This window comes from Macaca mulatta, chromosome 12, assembly GCF_049350105.2.
Source record: "Macaca mulatta isolate MMU2019108-1 chromosome 12, T2T-MMU8v2.0, whole genome shotgun sequence".
Taxonomy (NCBI): domain Eukaryota; kingdom Metazoa; phylum Chordata; class Mammalia; order Primates; family Cercopithecidae; genus Macaca; species Macaca mulatta.
Window position 1 is genome coordinate 138,468,808 of NC_133417.1, and position 19,028 is coordinate 138,487,835.

At 51.6% G+C, this 19,028-nt stretch overlaps 1 protein-coding gene across 2 annotated transcripts in view; it reads left to right on the plus strand.

The window, feature by feature from the left end:
- INPP5D (inositol polyphosphate-5-phosphatase D) overlaps positions 1-17,311 on the plus strand; it is a 152,179-nt gene extending 134,868 nt beyond the window's left edge. For both annotated transcript variants that reach the window (XM_028831241.2, XM_028831242.2), the window contains 5 exons: positions 3,495-3,644; positions 4,831-4,927; positions 7,533-7,814; positions 13,543-14,134; positions 16,115-17,311. In XM_028831241.2, coding sequence (XP_028687074.2) covers positions 3,495-3,644; positions 4,831-4,927; positions 7,533-7,814; positions 13,543-14,134; positions 16,115-16,117 — 1,124 coding nt within the window. In that variant the 3' untranslated portion in view covers positions 16,118-17,311. The remainder of the gene's footprint in view (positions 1-3,494; positions 3,645-4,830; positions 4,928-7,532; positions 7,815-13,542; positions 14,135-16,114) is intronic.
- Positions 17,312-19,028: the final 1,717 nt, after the last annotated feature.

Genomic DNA, 19,028 nt, shown 5'->3' on the forward strand with positions numbered 1-19,028 from the left:
CCTGAGTCAGCCTCCTCAGCTCACAGATCTGGAGCCACAGACCCCCCTCTGCTGACCCAGTCTCTAAAACACCTGCTCAGGCACAAAGGGGCTGCTGCTTCTGCCCCTGAGTGGCCACCCTCTGCCTGAAGACCCCCTCCGCCCAGCCAGAGCAATTTGGGCAGAGGTGTGGTTCAGGGTCCCCTGAGTGGCACTTGGGGTGCTGGAAACACCAGCCCAGGGCTCTCTGGTCTTCTGCTCGGCAATGCCCAGTGCCCAGACCAGGCAGGCTGTGGAGGCCTGTGGCCAGAGAGACACCAGGGGCTTTTGTACCATCTCTGCCTGTTTGTGGCTCCAGCCCAAAGTCAGGATCACCCTTGCTAGACCACATGTGTGGCTAGGCATGGGGTGAGAGAGGCAGAGAGAGCCTGGAGGGGACAGAGAGGCTGGAGGCAGGAGCCAGACCAAGCCTCTCTTTACAAGCCAAGCTAAGAGCAAATACCTTATCCTGAGGGCAGTAGGGAGCCATTGAAGATTCAAGCAAGGAAGTAACAGGATCAGATTCACATCTTGGAAATCTGCATCTGCAGTGATCAAGATGACAGATGAGTGAGCCAGAATAGAAGTAGTGACAGTAAAAAGGGAGAGAAGAGGAAAAACGTTGAGAGGAATGGAGTAGAAAACTGGGCTTGGGATTGGGGAAAGGGTCTGTATTAGTCTGTTCTCATGTTGTCGTCATACCTAAGACGGGTAACTTATAAGGACAGAGGTGTAATTGACTCACAGTTCTGCAGGGCTGGGAAGGCCTCAGGAAACTTACAACCATGGCAGAAGGGGAAGTAAACACATCCTTCTTCACATGATGGCAGGAAGGAGAAGTGGGTGCCCATTGGTGGGCGAAGCTCCTTGTAAAACCATCAGATCTCTTGAGAACTCACTCACCATCACTATCACGATCACTATCAATCACTATCACTATTGAGCAAAGGATGGGGAAACCACCCCATGATTCAATTATCTCCACCTGGTCCCTCCCACGACACATGGGGATTATGGGAACTACAATTCAAGAAGAGATTTAGGTGGGGACACAGCCAAACCATATCAGGGCTGCATGAATGATGCTTCCACTTCCTGCACTGGGTTAGGTGTAGTGCCGCGGGTAAGGGAGACCAAGGCACAGCCACAGCGTACGAGGAAGACCAGAATGCTGTGGTGTTGAGGACACCATCAGAAAAGTTGGGTCAAGAAGAGGGTGTGGTTACAATAGCAAATGTGGCCAAGGGGCCCAACACAAAGACCGAGCGTCCCTTAGATGAAGTGACTCAGCCCATCAGCAGACTTGGTGAGCGCAGTGTCCATGGAAGGGCCAGGGTGACATCAGACCTTGGCACTTAGGAGTTAACAGGGCATGAGGAGGCGGAGGAGAATGCGCCTGGGTCAAGGGAGCACATTTGTCCACGTGCTTATTTGTTTGAAATGGAAGAGCTTTGAATGCTGCTTGGTGGAAGTCACTAAAGAGGAAGAGGCTGCAGACACAAAGGAAAGCCCTGTGCATAGTAGCCCACTGTGCAGGCTCTGCCAACACCTGGGTGTGGGCACTGTGGCTCCCCTCTTTGGGGAGGTGAGGAAAGGAGGCTGGGAGACCTGAAGTTCATGCAGCTACTAAGTAGCTTGTCGGAGGTAACAACAGGATCTTGGGCCTGAGCCCAGGCAGCTCTTCCCTGTTCCCAGTGCAGCGCTGGCAAGAGGGTCCCGGAGCTGGAGGAGGGGTGGGCAGAGCCTGAGGAGTGTAATGGCCCTGATGGGGTACCCTCGTCATAGATGCAAGAGCATCTGAGTAGCTGTTGAAATGTTTGAAGCTTTGATGGCAGGAAACAGGCAGTACACAAAACACATGCTTCATTTTCTCATTCAAATCCTGTATTTCTGTGACACAGCAAGACCCTGTCTTTAAAAATAAAATCCTGTAATCCTCCTTTGTTTCTTCTGCTTCACATTCATACTCACAAACAGCATATCATCATAAGGAAAAGGAGAAAAAGCAACAGTCTCATTCCAGTAATCATTTTTATTTTGGTTTCACATTTCCAGCCTCATGCATAGGCACACCTAGATTTTCATACTTACCATCACAGAAACATTATTTTATACTCTGCTTCCCTCACTTGGTATTAGATTAAATACATTTTCCATGTTTCTCCTGCCCCATCTTTGTGACTGTTCCTTTTGATGGCTGCGTTATGTTCCATGGACTTACTGCATCCTCATTTTAAAAGTATTCCTCATTTTAAAAGTACTATTATTGAGTTTCTGTCAGTTGTTTTTGTTGGTGCTATCAGTAATGCTGAGATGAATCTCTTTGTGGACATTTTTTATTATTCTTCAGCTACATTTTTTATTCTTTTGAGTAATCTCTTGAGGACAGGTTCCCACGTTTGCTGGGCCAGAGGTGTCAGTGTTTGTGCTTCTTGGCACTTGACACCAAACTGATTGCTGTAAAGGCTGTCTCAGCCAACCTCACCATGGACAGGCTTCCCCACATCCTTGTTGGCATTGGGTGGTTTCGTTTTTTGTTTTTGGAGGCTGGAGTGCAGTGGCACGATCTTGACTCACTGCAACCTCCGCTTCCCAGATTCAAGAGATTCTCCTGCCTCAGCATCCCAAGTAGCTGGGACTACAAGCAAGCACCACCACCCCTGGCTAATTTTGGTAATTTTTCATAGAGACGGGGATTCACCATGTTGGCCAGATTGGTCTTGAACTCCTGACCTCAAGTGGTCAGCCCGCCTCAGCCTCCCAAAGTGCTGGGATTACAGGCGTGAGCCACTGTGCCCGGTGCATTGGGTGTTATTTTTCTCCCTTCCTATCTACACCAACGTCATGTCTGTGAAAGAGCAACTTAGTGATTCCTTAGTTTGCATTTTTGATGGCTAGGAAAGTGGAACTATTTTCCATTTATTAAAATTAGCCGGCTGCAGTTCTTTTCGTGTGAAATGTCTGTCTGTATTATCTGTCCATGTACGTGCTGGGGATTTGATTTTGAGGAGTTCCTCGTGGAATTCAGATGGAGTACCCTCTTGCCTGGGGAGCTGGCTGCAGATACTCTTCCCAATCTGTTTTCTTTTTATTTTAGGTTTTTCCTCTGTGCAAGTTTTAAACTTGCATATTCTCTTGCCGCCAATGTTGTTCTGTCATGTCTTATACTGCATCAGATCTTGGGAAGTTTTCATTCCCAAAGCAATCAGATGAGTGTTTAATCCTGTCTTTCTGCTACGTTTTCTACAATATAATTTTTTTACATCAACTAATCCACCTTTTGTTCTAAGACTTGAGACATTTGCCCCCAAAGTACTGCGGTGCTGTTCTGACGTATTTATTAAATAACCCTTCCCTGGGCCATAGTTTCAAAGCACCGTCTTTGGATGACAGAGCCAACTCTCCGGCCAAGAGTTTGGTGTTTCCGCCATGAAAAGGCAGAATCTTCACCCAGCTGTCTCCCGCTTTCCCCGCAGGCGAGGGCTGCATTGCCCTTCGGTTAGAGGCCACAGAAACGCAGCTGCCCATCTACACGCCTCTCACCCACCATGGGGAGTTGACAGGCCACTTCCAGGGGGAGATCAAGCTGCAGACCTCTCAGGGCAAGACAAGGGAGAAGCTCTATGGTAAGCAGCAAGCCCCTCCCCAGCGCCCTCTTCAGCCCACCACTTAGGGACAGGAACGTGCTTTATCTCAGCAAAGCTATCGAATATTCTCTCTGCTGCGGCCTCAGAGCAGAAATCCAGCGCTGGAAAAGATCTCAGACAATCTGACCCAGCCCTCACTCGACTCAAAAATTTCCCAACAGAATCCACACCCAGCACCCCCAGATCGCCCTCCCCGACCCTGCAGAGTGTTCACAGCCCCGAACCTCACCTATCAGCCCTTAGGCCTTGTCATTCCCCCATTAGCATCTCCGCTAAAAGAAGGACCCAGGGTACCAAGCAAACCTACCTCTTGTTAAATGGCTCCTTCCAGGCTGTCCGGGGAAGACCAAAGCTACAGCTACAGTTGAGATTTACAATTTCTTGGGCGAACTCTGCTTGTCCACGTGGCCACGTGGTGCCCACTTACATATACAAACAGACCCTTGTACGTGCCTAAACCCCGCCCTCATGGTGCCTACCCAGGTTTCTGTACCTTCCAAACCACTTTTTTTTTTTTTTTCTTGAGACAGAGTCTCACTCTGTGCCCCAGGCTGGAGTGCAGTGGCACAATCTCAGCTCACTGCAACCTTCACTTCTGGGGTTCAAGTGATTCTCCTGCCTCAGCCTCCAGAGTAGCTGAGACTACAGGCACCCACCACCACACCCAGCTAATTTTTGTATTTTCAGTAGAGACAGGGTTTCACCATGTTGACCAGGCTGGTTTGGAACTCCTGACCTCAAGTGATCCACCTGCCTTGGCCTCCCAAAGTACTGGGGTTACGGGCATGAGCCACCGCGCCTGGTCTGACAAAACATATTTGCCTGCTTTGTTCCTTGATGAGACCAATAAGTTGGAAATGTCACATGAAATGATAACTCTGGATCCCAACTCTCCTCTCTGTGGATCCACAGCAGGCATAACTAATCAATCACTGAACTCTTACAAAGCCTCAGAATCTTGCTTACTCTCCGTGGATCCACAACAGGCATAACTAATCAATCACTGAACTCTTATGAGGCCTCAGAATCTTGCTTAACTCACCTCCCCAGGTACTCACTATTCACTGTGCAGCTTTAGCTTGCAAATGGAAACCCCTTTGCCATCCCTTGTCTAAGCTCTGGAAGCTGGGCCCTCACATGCTCTTTCCCGGCCCTTTCCTTCCAGACTTTGTGAAGACAGAGCGTGATGAGTCCAGTGGGCCAAAGACCCTGAAGAGCCTCACCAGCCATGACCCCATGAAGCAGTGGGAAGCCACCAGCAGGTAAAGTGGGTGTGGGGTAGGTGTGAGGAGGGTGGATATCAGGGACTCATGACAAATTAGCATGGTTTGGCCGGGTGTGATGGTTCATGCCTGTAATTCCGGCACTTTGGGAGGCCAAGGCTGGAGGATCATTTGAGCGCAGGAGTTTTGAGACCAGCCTGGGCAACATATCGAGACCCTGTCTCTAAAAAAAAAAATTTGGCTAGGTGCAGCGGTTCATGCCTGTAATCCCAGTACTTTGGGAGGCCAAGATGGGTGGATCACTTGAGGTCAGGAGTTTGAGACCAGCCTGGCCAACATGGTGAAAACCCATCTCTACTAAAAATACAAAAATTAGCTGGGCATGGTGGCACATGCCTGTAATTCCAGCTACTCGGCGGGGGCGGGGGTGCTGAGGCACAAGAATTGCTTGAACCCAGGAGGCAGAGATTGCAGTGAGCCAAGATTTTGCCACTGCACTCCAGCAGTGACAAAGCGAGACTCTGTCTCAAATAACAATAATAATTAGCTGGGTGTAGTAGTCCTAACTACTTAGGAGGCTGAGATGGAAGGATTGCTTCAGCCCAAAAGGCTGAGGCTGCAGTGAGCTGTGATTGTGCCACTGCACTCCAGCCTAGGCGACAGAGTAAGACCTTGTCTCAAAACAAAACAAACAAAACACTAGCATGGCTCTGCAGACCCAGGGCCTGTGAGAAGGTGAACTGAAGCACAGAGAGACCCAGGACACAGGAGAAAGAAGCTCCAGCCCAGGAGAGGTGCTCTCCTGACTGCTCGGTGTCGTTTGACTGCTGGGGAGGTTGGTGTGACTGTGACAAAGCCTGGGAAACTCTAACGTGACGGAAAGTTCAGTTTGACTCAGCTAACATTTTGGAGTCCCTATGATGTGTCCAGTTCTAGAGAAATCAAGGCAAATTCAGTGCAGTCCCTGACTTAGGAACCTGCGGCCTAGTGCATGAAGAAGTGACTGCAGAGAGGATGGAGAGATTCCAAGTCTACAAATGGTGGCTGTGTCTCCTGTGGGACAAACGACACCAGCAATCATGGGATCTGTGGCCACCAAACCCCACCCTATCACTAGCAAGAAAAATCACTGCGGGAAAATGCACACCGGTTGTTCTCGGCAGAGACTGAACTGAGAATAGTACAGATGTTAAAGTCTGTATTACCAGAATACAGACATCCTTGGTAGCAGGGCTGCCCTAACTCACCGATGTGGTCTCGAGTTCCAGAATCAAGTTCTGGTCTCTTTGCCAGCTCACCAGCCGAGGAGGCAGAACCATGCCAGCAGCAGACATAGCTTGTTCCTCTCCTCCCTCCCTTCCCCACAACACTCGTCCCCACCAACCCTTGCCCTCACCCCAGCCACCCCCGTTGAACACAGGAATTCTCATCTCTAGCACATTCCCTGATCCACTTCCAGCTTCCGACGTTCACAGCTGTGGGCACACAAGCATCCCCTTTCCCTCTTTCCCTCCTATGATAATCCCATCAGCAAATGCATCCTGGCTCTGAAGTGTCTACTGGGTTCCAAAATCAGGATCAGTGTAGGGAAACAAATTCTTTTCCATTTTGACTAGCATGAGAACAAGCATTTATTTCTGAAGCAGACACTGGTGGATGGCAGCAAGGTACAACTCGGAACCAGGCTGGCGGAGCACATGGGAGATGTGGAGTGTCCCTGACAATCTATATACTCAGAACTCAGTTCTCAGGAGGCGAGTGCCTGACACAGTGACAGCATGCAATGTATCTGTTGGGGCCACCTCACCCAGGCCTGGGCCATGCCCTCCATAGCTTTAAGCTGATTGCCCCCCATTCCAGGCTCCAGCCTTGATCTCTGTGACCTCACACTCATTTTTCTAAATATGCACGTGGCTGCCTCCATGCTGACGCTGCACACACAAACGTGTGGGCTGATGTGTTCCAGATGAACCCGTGCCACAGTCTGCCCTGAAAATCCCCTCCTTCCTGCCACCCAGGCCACCCCCCACCATCTCTTTGCCCCACCAGCCTTGCAGCTTCTCACTCCATCCTCTGCACCTGCTCACCAGCCTTCAGACTGTCCAGGAACAGGCCAAACCCCTCTCACCTGGAGGCCTTTGCAAGTACTCTTACCACTGCCGAGAACACTCTCCCCTTCTTTCTCTCTTGTCTGCTTATCTTCTTATCTCAGCTAAAAGACCACCCCTCAGATGGGGCCTCCTGGGGCCACCCAATGCCCAGTTGGTCCCAATGCTTCACTAGCCTCCATCTCTTCCCCTTGTTACTCTCAGACTTCAGCACTACATCAATATTGTGTCTCTGTGCCACTGAGCTTGTTTTTCTCTCCCATCAAAAGTGAGTTCCATAAGAATAGAGACCACGGCTGCCTCACTCACAGCCATATTCCCTCCTCCTGGCCTGGGGCCGGGTGCGTTCAAGGCCCTCAGTAACCACAGTGTTGTGTGGATAGATGAATGAATGAATGAATCACTGCCCAAGAGGTGAAGGAGTTGAGGAGAGCCCGAGGGAGCCCCAGGGTTGTCAGAGGACACTTTCCTTGGGCTGGTGCTGACCCTGAGAAGGGAAGGGACCCCTGAGATGTGACTCCATGTCTTCCCTGCAGGGCCCCTCCATGCAGTGGCTCCAGCATCACCGAAATCCTCAACCCCAACTACATGGGAGTGGGGCCCTTTGGGCCACCAGTGCCCCTGCACGTGAAGCAGACCTTGTCCCCTGACCAGCAGCCCACAGCCTGGAGCTATGACCAGCCACCCAAGGACTCCCCGCTGGGGCCCTGCAGGGGAGAAAGTCCTACGACACCTCCCTGCCAGCCACCCATATCACCCAAGAAGTTTTTACCCTCGACAGCAAACCGGGGTCTCCCCCCAAGGACGCAGGAGTCAAGGTGAGTATCCTCTTCATTAAGACGGCTCCCTCCCTACTTATGAAAGCGCCCTGGGCTTTCACCCTAGAATGGAAGCCTCAGAAGGGCCACAATTTGTGTCTGCTTGGCTCATGACTTATGCCTGGGGCCTGAACACAGCAGGCTCCTAAGACATGTATGTGGAGTCTTCCATGTCCTAACCTATTGGTGCAACTCGATTTCTTTTTAAAGGGTAAAAATTTGTAAAGATATTGCCAAGAAAAGGAACCTCCTATAAAAACTATATACATATCAAAAAACAGGTTTTGGGCCGGATGTGGTGGCTCACGCCTATAATCCCAGCACTTTGGGAGGCCAAGGCAGGTGGATCACCTGAGATCGGGAGTTCAAGACCAGCCTGACCAACATAGAGAAACCACGTTTCTACTAAAAATATAAAACTAGCCTTGGGTGGTGGTGCATGCCTGTAATCCCAGCTACTCCGGAGGCTGAGGCAGGAGAATTGCTTGAACCCGGGAGGCGGAGGTTGTGGTGAGCCAAGATCACACCATTGTACTCCACCCTGGGCAACAAGAGCGAAACTCCGTCTCAAAAAAAAAACAAGTTTTGGCCGGTCATGGTGGCTCACGTCTATAATCCCAGCACTTTGGGAGGCTGAGGTGGACGGATCACTTGAGGTTAAGAGTTCGAGTCCAGACTGGCCAACATGGTGAAACCCCGTCTCTACTAAAAATACAAAAATTAGCCAGATGCAGTGGGTCACATCTGTAATCCTAGCTGAGGCAGGAGAATTGCTTGAACCCAGAAGGCAGAGGTTGCAGTGAGACAAGATTGCACTACTGCACTCCAGCCTAGGTGACAGAATGAGACTTCATCTCAAAAAAAAAAAAAAAAGAAAAAAAGGCTGGGTGCGGTGGCTCACGCCTGTAATCCCAACACTTTGGGAGGCCGAGGCAGACAGATCACGAGGTCAGGAGATCAAGACCATCCTGGCTAACACGGTGAAACCCCGTCTCTAGTAAAAATACAAAAAATTAGCTGGGCGTGGTGGCGGGCACCTGTAGTCTCAGTTACTCGGGAGGCTGAGGCAGGAGAATCGCTTGTACCTGGGAGGCAGAGGTTGCAGTGAGCTGAGATCACACCACTGCACTCCAGCCTGGGCAACGGAGTAAGACTCCGTCTCAAAAGAAAAGAAAAAATGTTTCTAGAGCTAGTGAGACTTCGGGCATCTCCCGCTCCCTAGAGGGCCCCATGGGACAGGGTGGGAGTTTCCATGTAGAGCCTGCTCCCACCCTCCAGTTCCCCTCTTTTTTCTCGACCACGAGGTTCCCTGTTCTATAAGCAGCTTCCTAGTCTCTCCTGTGGGGGACACTTAGTTAGAAACTGGACTAGGGATGTAAAAGGCAGAGTAGCTGGCCCGCAGAGAGATGGGGCCTGGCCCTGAAACTCTGGGGAAGCCCCGGACGGTGGAGAAAACTGATCTGAGTCTAGAACTGGGCCAGGCAGAAGAATGGAAGCTAGATAGGAGACCGGGCCAGGCAGCCAAGGAACGGAGTCAGCACTTCCCAAAGGCTCAGCTGCTCTCCAGTATTGCTGGAACAGAGCAGAGCCAACCATGGGCCCCTCATGGATACACAAGTGGGGAGCTCTACATGTTTCTTGTAGCCGCAGGATGACAGACAGGCATGAAAGTGCAGCCCCAATTACCAACGATTTAAGATGGGCAAAATAGCGTGAGCACTGTCTCCCTTGAGGCTCTTTGCTGGTTTATCATAACCTAAGGGGTTCACTCTCAGCCTCTCTTCCCCTACCACTGGTTTTTTTCTTCATCTTTTCTCCACGAGGACTTGGGTGCTGTCCACCACATGGGGCAGAGCCAGCAGGGGGGCTGTTCTCCATCACACACTGTCCTCCAGCTCCCTCCAGCTCCACCCTTCCCAGGCCTGGCCCGGCGGGGCCTTCCTCTGGATGGAGGAGCTGTTGACAGTCTCATTTCCCAAGATGTGCGAGATATGCTCTAAAAAACGGATAGGCTGGGCGCGGTGGCTCACGCCTGTAATCCCAGCACTTTGGGAAGCCAAGATGGGCAGATCACTTGAGGTCAGGAGTTTCAGACCAGCCTGGCCAACATGGTGAAACCCCATCTCTACTGAAAATACAAAAATCAGTCAGGCGTGGTGGCCCACACCCGTAATCCCAGCTACTCAGGAGGCTGAGACACGAGAATCGCTTGAACTAGGGAGGCAGAGGTTGCAGTGAGCTGAGGTCACGCCACTGCACGTTAGCCTGGGTGACAGAGCAAGACTCCGTCTCAAAAAAAAGATAGATGGGAGGAAGTCAGGAAGAGAGAGAGAAAATGACAGGACAGGAGAGCCCTGGAGTTCAGCTCAGCTGTCTCTCTTTCCCTCTGTACAGAATGTGTTGATAGGATATCAGACCCCGGTCATTCCCTAAGAAACTTGGGGGGAGGAGAAACAACCTCAGTTTCCTGCCCTGGAAATATGAGGACAAAAGGCACTATTCAGTGGGCATCAAGGTGCCTGTGTGGCCACCTCTTTGGAGACCCCAGGAAAGGGAGCTCTAAGCAACCCGAAAGAACAAGGAGCATGATTATTTGTGTAAGTGAATGATTTTCAGTTTCCAAAGTGAATGGATCTTGGTGCATAACAATGAGCACACAGCTTGGTGGGAGCATGTTCCCCACAGCCCCATGGCGACAGCTGCAGACAGGCTGCCATCCACGGGCAAGGGGCCCCCAGGGTGCGCTTCTAACTTATTGCTCGCCAAGGAGGCGCTTGGAGCCTGGAGCCCTGCAGCTCACACACCTGCCTCATCCCTTTCCGCTGCTCCAGGTCCCGGGCTCAGCCAGAGCAAAGGCTGTGGAAGCAGATGTTACAAGCACCATCAGTGTTTCCCCACCATCACCCAGACCCAAGTGCAGGGACTGACCTTCTGGTTTGCCAAGTACTGTCCCAGTTTTAGCACTAAAAGCCCCACATCTCAGGAGACCCTTCAGTCTTGCGCAAGCAAGGACAGCTGGTGACCCCAGACAGAAGCGGTGCAGTTAGGAAAGGGACTCTTCTCAGCTCCTGGAAAGTGCTTAGCTGCTTTAGAGATGAGACTCTGGTCTCCTGAATCTGAGAAGTACAGTCATTTGCTGCAGGAATCAACTCTGTCCCCTGGATATCAGTTCCTTTATTCAACAACTGTGGCCTGCTATAGGAGTCGATTTCTTGTTACCTTTGGTCAGGAGAATAAGACTTACTTTTGAGTTTTTTGTGGTTTTCCCCAGTCTTCCCCGTCCGCCCCCACCAAGCCTTCCCTCTCTACGTGCAGCAGAAGCCTCCTCTTAGAGGGAAGGCTTCCCTGGTCTCTATCTCGCTGCTCTTTTCCCAGAGGAGTGAGCTTTGGAATCACAAAAGGGCTTGCACCCAGGGCTCTCTTCCTGGTCCTGCCCCCAGTTCTCTGAAGTGAGCCCCCTCCTCCCATCTCAGCCACTGAGAGAGGGTGGTCAGAGGTCAGGACTTCTTTCTCCTTCATCTGAAAACTTGTGACCATGCCAGTTACTCCCTCCTGTGCCCTCTTCCCTTGGCTAACTCACAGCAACGGCCTTTGCGGGTCCACACAGGGTCAGAAGAGGGCTGCACATGGAGGGGCACCTTTCCAAAGTCTTTGTTTGAGGCCCCAGCATTTCTATATGCATCTGCTCTAAGGTGTTTCCAAAAAATAATGGGCAACACCCCCAAGTGCATAGTCAGGCTCCCTTTGGTGTGTCCCTAAGGCTAGCCTCCTTGGAGCTCCGTGGCATCTCACTGGCACCTGTGTGAGGACGACATCCTGCCTCTGTCCCCTGAGCCCACATCTGCTCCCCAAAGAGTCACTGTTGAGTGCCTCTGAGCAGCTTCTCAGTGCACATTCCATCAGCAACAGGTGTGACAGCCTCAGTGGGTTCCCAGTGATCCACAGTTTCTTCACAGTAGCTTCCTTTTTTGTAGAAAGCAGATCCCAGAACACTCTCCTGGGAGATTCTGCTGCTGGTCAGGAAGTAAAATGCATTCCCATTCCTCATTCTCATAGTTTGCTCAGCAGAAAATCACCTCCAGTCAGAGCAGTGATAAATCAGAACACAAACAAGCAAAGGCAGCGCTTACCTACTTTGGGTCACAACACAGAAGCTTCCCCTGCCCATGAGTTGGTTGGGCCTTTCTTCTAGCTACTGGCCTTGGTTTCCCCAGTACTCACAAGTGTCCGAGTTCCCTCTGACTTGCACCACAACCGCCACCTGTTCCTTCCACTATGAGTTAGTAGAGCCTTCCAAGGAGAGGACTTCATGTGGCTGGGAAGGACGCTGTGTTAACTGGGATGTTGGCCCCCTGAGCTCAGATTCTGTCCTTGTTTGTGGCTGTGTTGCTGTGCATGGGGAAGTGTCTCACACACAAATTTGGTAGATGGAGCCTCTTGAGCTTTCACCCTCAAGTAGCACAAGTGGTTTCTGAGGAGGAGGTGTGATTGCCTTCCTGGGCAGTCATGCAAATGCTGGGTCGGAGCAGAATTGCTAGAGTCAGAGGAGAGGCTGGGGGTGGGGATGGGAGGAGCCAGGAAAGGAGGCCTGTTGACTGGGGAGGTGGGGAGGGGCTGTGGAGAGCAGGCTCATCTGAGGATGAGGGGTTGATACTGAGGTGCCATATAAGTGCTTGCTTCATTTCTCCTACAAATCCTCCAGTCCTGTGCCCCTTGCTCAAAGATGCTCTGATGTGAACAGGTTTTATGGTGGAAAAGGTCCTAGACCAGAACTGAGGCTCTCTTTGAGGACAACGTATGATAAACACAGTACTGTTTCCTCCTCCTTTTTTTTACTTGAGGTGAAATTCACTGAACATAAAATTAACCATTTCAGGCCGGGCGTGGTGGCTCAAGCCTGTAATCCCAGTACTTTGGGAGGCCGAGACGGGTGGATCACTAGGTCAGAAGATCGAGACCATCCTGGCTAACACGGTGAAACCCTGTCTCTACTAAAAAATACAAAAAACTAGCCGGGCGAGGTGGCGGGCGCCTGTAGTCCCAGCTACTCAGGAGGCTGAGGCAGGAGAATGGCCTGAACCCGGGAGGCAGAGCTTGCAGTGAGCTGAGATCCGGCCACTGCACTCCAGCCTGGGCGACACAGCGAGACTCCGTCTCAAAAAAAAATAAATAAATAAAAATAAAAAAAAAATTAACCATTTCAAAATGAACAGTTTGCTAGGCTGGGCACAGTGGCTTGTGCCTGTAATCCCAGCACTTTGGGAAGCCAAAGTGAGAAGATTGCTTGAGGCCAAGAGTTCAAGACCAGCCTGGGCAATATAGTGAGACCCCCCCCATCTCTTCAAAATAAAACAAAACAAAAAAATTAGCCAGGCCTGGTGGCATTGCTACTCCCAGCAACGTCCAGCTACTCCTAGCTACTCCCAAGTAGTCCCAGCTACTTGGGAGGCTGAGGGGAAGGATTGCTTGAGCCCAAAAGGTTGAGGCAGCAGTGAGCCATGATCACACCACTGCACTCCCACCTGGGCGACAGAGCAAGACTCTGTCTCTAGAACAAAACAAGACAAAACAATTTGGTGGCATTCAGTACATTTACAATGTTACACGTCTCTAACTAGTTCAGAAATATTTTTATCACCCCAAAGAAAGACCCAGAGTCATTAAGCAGTCACGCCCCCCTGTCTTCTCCCCTGAACATGTGTCTTCCCTGCTCTGTCCCTGTCTCTAGGCCCAGTGACCTGGGGAAGAACGCAGGAGACACGCTGCCTCAGGAGGACCTGCCTCTGACAAAGCCCGAGATGTTTGAGAACCCCCTGTACGGGTCCGTGAGTTCCTTCCCTAAACCTGCTCCCAGGAAGGACCAGGAATCCCCGAAAATGCTGCGGAAGGAGCCCCCGCCCTGCCCGGAACCCAGCATCTTGTCGCCCAGCATCGTGCTCACCAAAGCCCAGGAGGCTGATCGCGGCGAGGGGCCCGGCAAGCAGGCGCCCGCGCCCCGGCTGCGCTCCTTCACCTGCTCGTCCTCTGCCGAGGGCAGGGCGGCGGGCGGGGACAAGAGCCAAGGGAAGCCGAAGACAGCCATCAGCTCCCAGGCCCCAGTGCCAGTCAAGAGGCCCATCAAGCCTTCCAGGTCGGAAATGAACCAGCAGACCCAGCCCACCCCGACGCCGCGGCCGCCGCTGCCAGTCAAGAGCCCGGCGGTCCTGCACCTCCAGCACTCCAAGAGCCGCGACTACCGCGACAACAGCGAGCTCCCGTACCATGGCAAGCACCGGCCGGAGGAGGGGCCACCGGGGCCTCTAAGCAGGACTGCCATGCAGGTGCGGGGCGCCACACGTGGGCTCGTGTGCATGTGTGCGCGTGTGCATGCGTGAGTGCGTATGTGTGTGCCTATGCATGTGTGTGTGCATGCATGTGTGCACGCATGCATGTGCTCACATGCGAGTGATGGTCTTGGGAACTGCTCCATGAAAAGGGAGAGTCAGGATTTGAACCCAGGCCTGACTGTCCCACACATCCCTGACCCTGCATTGCCTCTGCAGCAGTTGTTGAAAGGAAGAAAGGTGGGGCTGTGGATAAACTCTTAGTCCAGTGTCAGGCCCAGAGGAAGAAGATTCCATAAAGAAAAGGAACCTAAATCATTTATATCTCATTGTTATTATTATAATTTTTTTTTTGAAACGGAGTTTCACCAGGCACAGTGGATCATGAGGTCAGGAGATCAAGACTATCCTGGCCAACATGATGAAACCCCGTCTCTACTAAAATACAAAAATTGACCCGGGCATGGTGGTGTGCACCTGTAGTCCCAGCTACTCGGGAGGCTGAGGCAGGGGAATCACTTGAACCTGGAAGGCGGAGGTTGCCGTGAGGCGAGATCATGCCACTGCACTCCAGCCTGGTGACAGAGCAAGACTCCATCTCAAAAAATTAAAAAAAAAAAACAAAAACCAAATGGAGTTTCACTCTTTGTTGCCCAGGCTAGAGTCCAGTAACCTCTGCCTCCTGGGTTCAAGCAATTCTCCTGTCTCAGTCTCCCAAGTAGCTGGGATTACAGGCACCTGCAACCACGCCTGGCTAACTTTTGTATTTTTAGTAGAAATGGGGTTTCACCATGTTGACCAGGCTGGTCTCAAACTCCTGACCTCAGGTGATCTGCCCACCTGGGCCTCCCAAAGTTCTGGGATTACATGCGTAAGCCACCACACCCAGCCTCATTCTTATTATTCACACTCATATTTGAAAATTTCCCAGTATTTTGGAGAATTCAGCACACTTTCCCTTTCCTTCATGTAAAATAAAAAATTTTTTGAGCAAGACTAACAGTGATTAAGAACAGACTCTGGGCCAGGCATAGTGGCTCACGCCTGTAATCCCAGCACTTTGGGAAGCCAAGACGGGTGGGTCACCTGAGGTCAGGAGTTGAAGACCAGCCTGACCAATATGGTGAAACTCCATCTCTACTAAAAATACAAAAATTAGCTGGGCATTGTGGTGTGCACCTGTAATCCCAGCTACTCAGGAGGCTGAGACAGGAGAATTGCTTGAACCCAGGAGGTGGAGGTTGCAGTGAACCGAGATCGTGACACTGCACTCCAGCCTGGGCAACAGAGTGAGACTCCATCTCAAAAAAAAAAAAAAAAAAAAAAAAAAAGAACAGTCTGCAGAGCCAGGCTATGTTGGATTTGAATCCCAGCCCTCCCACTTCCTAGCTCTGTGCCTTGAACCTCAGTTTACCCATCTGTAAAAAGGGGCTGTTAATGGTACCTACCTCATAGCCTTAGAAGGAGAATTGCATTATAGGCTATTTTGTATTATTACCATGTATTATCATCTATATAGAAATTATATATTTATATTTATGTATTTACATTGATATCCATTACATATCATTTCATATATATGCTATACGTATTACATATGTGTATATATTTTTTACATATATATAGATAAAGATATATGGTACTTACCTGGGCATGGTGCTATGCACCTGTAGTCCCAGCTACTGGGAAGGCTGAGGCATGAGGCTAGCTAGAGCCCAAGAATTCAAGGCTGCAGTGAGCTATGATTGCGCCACTGCACTCTCGCCTAGGCAACAGAGTAAGACCAAGACCCCATTTCTAAAAAGCAATTTTTTTAAATAACTAGGTAAAATACTTAGAACAGTGAGCCCTGGCTCTTCTCAGCTACATGTTAAAGGAAGCCTGGCCTAGCCCACAGCATGCAGGGACCCGGGCCACTTAGTTCAACATGGCCTGGTGAGAATGAGCCCTGACAGCCCTTCTGTTCTTGTCCCACAGTGAAGCCCTCAGTGAGCTGCCAGTGAGTCGGGAGCCCAGAGGAACAGCGCGAAGCCACTGGACCCTCTGCCAGGACCTCCTGCTGGCTCCTCCTGCCCAGCTTCCTATGCAAGGCTTTGTGTTTTCAGGAAAGAGCCTAGCTTCTCTGTGGCCCAGGGAGTTCACTGCCTGTGAGACTTGGCACCAAGTGCTGAGGCTGGAAGAAAAACGCACACCAGACAGGCAACAAATAGTCTGGGTCTCCAGCTCGCTCTTGGTACTTGGGACCCCAGTGCCTTGTTGAGGGCGCCATTCTGAAGAAAGGAACTGCAGCGCCGATTCGAGGGTGGAGATATAAATAATAATAATAATGTTAATAATAATAATGACCACGTGAATCGAACACTCACGATGTGCCAAGTGCTGTGCTAAGTGCTTTACGAACATTCATCACATCAGGATGACCTTGAGAGCTGAGGCTCTAGCCACTTAAAACCACGTGCCCAAACCCACCAGTTCATGGTGTGTGTTCGGAGGGGTGAAAGCATTAAGAAGCCCAGTGCCCTCCTGGAGTGAGACAAGGGCTTAGCCTTAAGGAGCTGAAGAGTCTGGGTAGCTTGTTTAGGGTACAAGAAGCCTGTTCTGTCCAGCTGCAGTGACACAAGCTGCTTTAGCTAAAGCCCGGGAGTCCCGGCATCGCTGAGCTGAGAGCAGGGATCTACCTGGCTTCTCAGTTCTTTAGTTGGAAGGAGCAGGAAATCAGCTCCTACTCTCCAGTGGAGAGATCTGGCCTCAGCCTGGGCTGGAGATGCCAAGGACTGTGCCAGGTTCCCTGTGCCCTCCTCGAGGTGGGCAGCCATCACCAGCCACAGTTAAGCCAAGCCCCCCAACACATATTCCATCATGCAGATAGAAGAGTCTTTGCTGTTGCTCCCGAAAGCCGTGCTCTCCAGCCTGGCTGCCAGGGAGGGTGGGCCTCTTGATTCCAGGCTCTTGAAATAGTGCAGCCTTTTCTTCCTCTCTCTGTGTCTTTCAGCTCTGCTTCGTTGGTTATTAGGAGAATAGATGGGTGATGTCTTTCCTTATGTTGCTTTTTCAACATAGCAGAATTAATGTAGGGAGCTAAATGCAGCGGTATGTGTGAACGCAGAAGGGTATGTGCCCCACATTCCCGTGGTGGAAGTCTGCATGACCAATAAATTGTGCCTTTCTCACTCAGCTGTGTATGTGGCGTTTTTCTTGACATTCGGAGCCATAGATACCCTTCTAGACGGCAGGGCCTACACAGGGCACAACTCAGGCAGTTAAGGGTTCGTGGTGGTAATGGATGGTGTTGCCCTGACCAGATGGGACACCATAGAGCCAGTCTGAAGCTGGTCCTGTACCGGGGACAGGGGTAAACGGCACTCCTTCCCTCCTTCCATCCACACATCTTCCTGGCACTCCAAGCGCCCTGCGGCGACCCAGAGGCCACAAGCATCCCCTCCATACCTGCTGTCCTGCGGCCCACAAGCTCCTCCCAGCTCTTGTAAGTTTTCAGTGCTTAAGCTGCAGAGACAAAAAAACTACATGTCAGCACTCCCCAGGTCATGGGTTCCCTGGCCCAGAGGCACAGTGCAGGCCACTTCCATAGCACCTCTGCCCCACCTCAGGCTGCCTGGGCTCTGCTCCTGCTCACAGACACCAGGCCTGGGCTCCAGGCAGGACCTGGAGCAGTGCCTTGGCAGCCTCCAAGCAAACCGTTCACTCCCGCACCTCAGTGGCTCGTGGAGCTCAGCAGGGGCAGGACTGAGTGCCTGCTGGGACCACGGCTCCCTACCCCCGCTCAGGTGTCCCCACCCTGCAGGCTCACTGCCTGGTGTCCATGTAGAACCTGACCTAAGTCCCAGGCCCCAGCCTCTGACTCAATAGACCAAGGACCAGGGTGGAGAGAGAGCTGGAGACACCCGACATTCTTTAGCCTCCCAGCCCCCATCACCAGAGCTGAGGACCCAGGCATGGGTGCCCCTGGTCCCTAGGGAACCCACTGGCTGCCGGGGTGGGCTGGCATGCTACACAAGTGCCATCATCTGCTCCGCCACAGGGAAAATGTCAAGCCCGAGGCCCCATGCCCGCTTAGGATGGATGTCTAGGCGCTCCCCGGCATTTCTGTGGGTTCCCAGGAGATACAGGTAGGAGAGCAGCTGTATGGGGCATGCCTCATGCTCCCCCTCGCCTTCTCTGGGTTCTAGTCACTCGAGCAAATGCAGTGCCTCCACCACAGTCAAACCCAAGGCTGCTGTGAGGACCTGGCTTTGATTGCACGTGGTCAGACAGCTGAGGCCCACCTGGTGCTCAGAACAGGAAATGCTGTGGAATGCAAGAATTTTCATCCTTGTCTTTTCCATCTCTCATCCCTGCACCCACCCCGAGAAGTCCCTGACCACTTTCTCCTTAGGCTCTTGGCTGCCATGATCATCTGGGTTCCACCTTGATCAGGCCTCTCTCCTGCCTCTCCTTTCCTGACAATTCTAGGCATTCCAAACCCCCGATTTCCCCCCCTGGCAGGGTGAGGGGGAACCCAGCCATCCCCACCTCCTTATCACCTACATAATTCACCTCCAAGTAATTCACCTACACCAGGCTCCTTCACCAAGAAGGCAGGTCAATTAACCAGCTCTCCTCATCAAAGTGCTCCATTCCTAGGATGAATTCCACCACCCTCTGAGATTGCAGATGCTGCTACAGCCACTGTTCCTTTTAAGAGGTAATTTTTTCCTTCTCTGCATGATGCCGTGAAGGCTGGTTGAGAGCAGCAGAGCTTGTGCTGACAGGAAGGTGTTACCCTCATGATGGACAGTCTCTAGCAGTGCTCTTACCAGCACTTCCAACCTGCCTGCAGCCTGGAGGGCAGTGCCAGCAGCCCATGCCACCTGCAGGGACAGAGTCAGCCATG